The 1,871-nt window shown below is 42.3% G+C and overlaps 1 protein-coding gene across 1 annotated transcript in view; it reads right to left on the reverse strand.

Moving 5' to 3' along the window:
• Nucleotides 1-1,871, reverse strand: part of LOC119586359 (serine/arginine repetitive matrix protein 2-like) — a gene marked incomplete in the record, with an annotated part of 38,282 nt that overhangs the window by 1,754 nt on the left and 34,657 nt on the right. Inside the window, 3 exon segments of the mRNA XM_037935071.1 lie at nt 45-86; nt 1,128-1,181; nt 1,406-1,871. Coding sequence (XP_037790999.1) covers nt 45-86; nt 1,128-1,181; nt 1,406-1,871 — 562 coding nt within the window.

Here is a 1,871-nt window from a genome sequence, read left to right on the forward strand (position 1 = left end):
TCATCTTTTAGTAGGACAGCATGCAAACACTGGCAGTATCTCACTCTTGTAGGAAGACCAATCCAGTAAGCCCAACCCGGGCCATGCTGACCACAACGCCAAGATGGAGGAAACAATTAATGTCAGACAGTTCGTATCACAACTTGGGTCCTGGTCATTGTGTGGTTGTAAACATAAAACGGGTGATGGTGATGATAAAAAAAAAAGGAAGAGTGGTGATCAGGTGATTCGTCCAAAGTTGAAACACAAGGAAATGTCACCAGTTTGTAGGGAATTGTCACAAGTCTTCTGCATCATGGAGAAAGTTCTTGTAAAATGGTTATCAATGTTACTGAGGCTTGAGTGATATATCTTCCTCGCAGATATTATGAATGACTGATTTAAGTTCATATGTGATATTCTTTTTCAACCATAGACTGTATTAACATCATGACTATCAAGAAAGATATTATACAATGTATTATTTTATACAAACCATATTTCATTTATTTCTGTTCAAGAAATTGCAACAATAGGTTAGTAACATTTGGTAAATATTTATGTTTGAAAAACTGAAGTCAGTAATATGGGTATCATAGTTGCAATTGTATTACTGAAATAACTAATTATATAGTTCTATTTATAAAGCTTGAAAATAGATGTAGAAGTGCAGCAATAGTAAAATAATGCTAAAATGAAGTTTACCATGTAAAAATATGTTAATGGGAATATAATTACAAAGGGAGCAATGTTACATAATACACCCCATAGTATATGCAGTATGTAAGCTTCATGCAATTGAATATTAAGGTTGCTGTGTTATTTTCCCTTGAATTTTGCTTACAGAGAATAGGAATATTTCCAAAGCATATAGTTTGTATTCCCCCTTAGCTGTTACTGTTATGTATGTAACACAAAATAAATAATATTGCCAGGAATTCGTATCTGGATGCAGCTGTACGTAAAACCTTCAGGATTTGCAATGTGTAATTCTCCAAGGAATATCAGTTATTATTTAGGGCACATGTATGGGATACAGAACAATCTGACAGGAGAAAACAACACATGTGCTCTGGCAAGAAAAGGAGCAAGCATGAAATGTGAGATTGGTAAGTGATCTGGGTGTCTCTGCTCTCATGACTACTCACCGCTGGAGGACGGGAGGAGGCCACCTGGCAGGGGTGCCATCACTTCCAGGACATCTGTGGGAGTATCTAACGCTGATGGGAACATCCTACTGCCACTCATTAAGGTTGATTTAGACTGCTACTTCTACTATTGACATGGATAGTACAACTACTTAAGGTGCTGGTAGTTGCGCTACTGCTAGTGTTGCTGCTACAGGAGATGAGTGGGAGGAGATGCTGCTGCCAGACTGCAAATTGAAGGACCTGACAGCAGGGCAGGAGAGCCTCAAGGAACCCACCTGGCGGCAGAGTAGCGACGAGCAGGGTCCTGAAGCATCCTCCTGTATTCACTCCCAGGCCGTGCTCTTGCATCTGCAGGTGGGAGGTCCATTGTGTTTGTGCGGCGATATGCAGGTCTCTCCGTAAGAGTCTTGCCAGTGCTGGTGCTGGTTCCTGATTGGGTAGTAGAAGTAGGCTCTCCCAGAAGTCCAGTAGTGTTGGTGCGTCGGTATGGCCGAATGCCAGCTCCATCACTTGCATTGCCTCCTGCCAGACCAACATTTCTTTTAGCTGCTGCTATCCCACTTGTGCCAGAGATGCGTGTTAGGTGAGTGAGACGACGAGAGAGTTCCTCACGGGCCTGAGTGCGAGTCTCATCCTTGGCACTACTCCAGGACTCCGTGGGTTCAGGACTCTTCAAACGACTTACAGACGGCTCTCTAGATTTGGACTTACCTCTCTCCTTTGTTCCGTCTGAAGCTGCAA

The sequence above is a fragment of the Penaeus monodon genome, chromosome 21, assembly GCF_015228065.2.
Source record: "Penaeus monodon isolate SGIC_2016 chromosome 21, NSTDA_Pmon_1, whole genome shotgun sequence".
NCBI lineage: Eukaryota > Metazoa > Arthropoda > Malacostraca > Decapoda > Penaeidae > Penaeus > Penaeus monodon.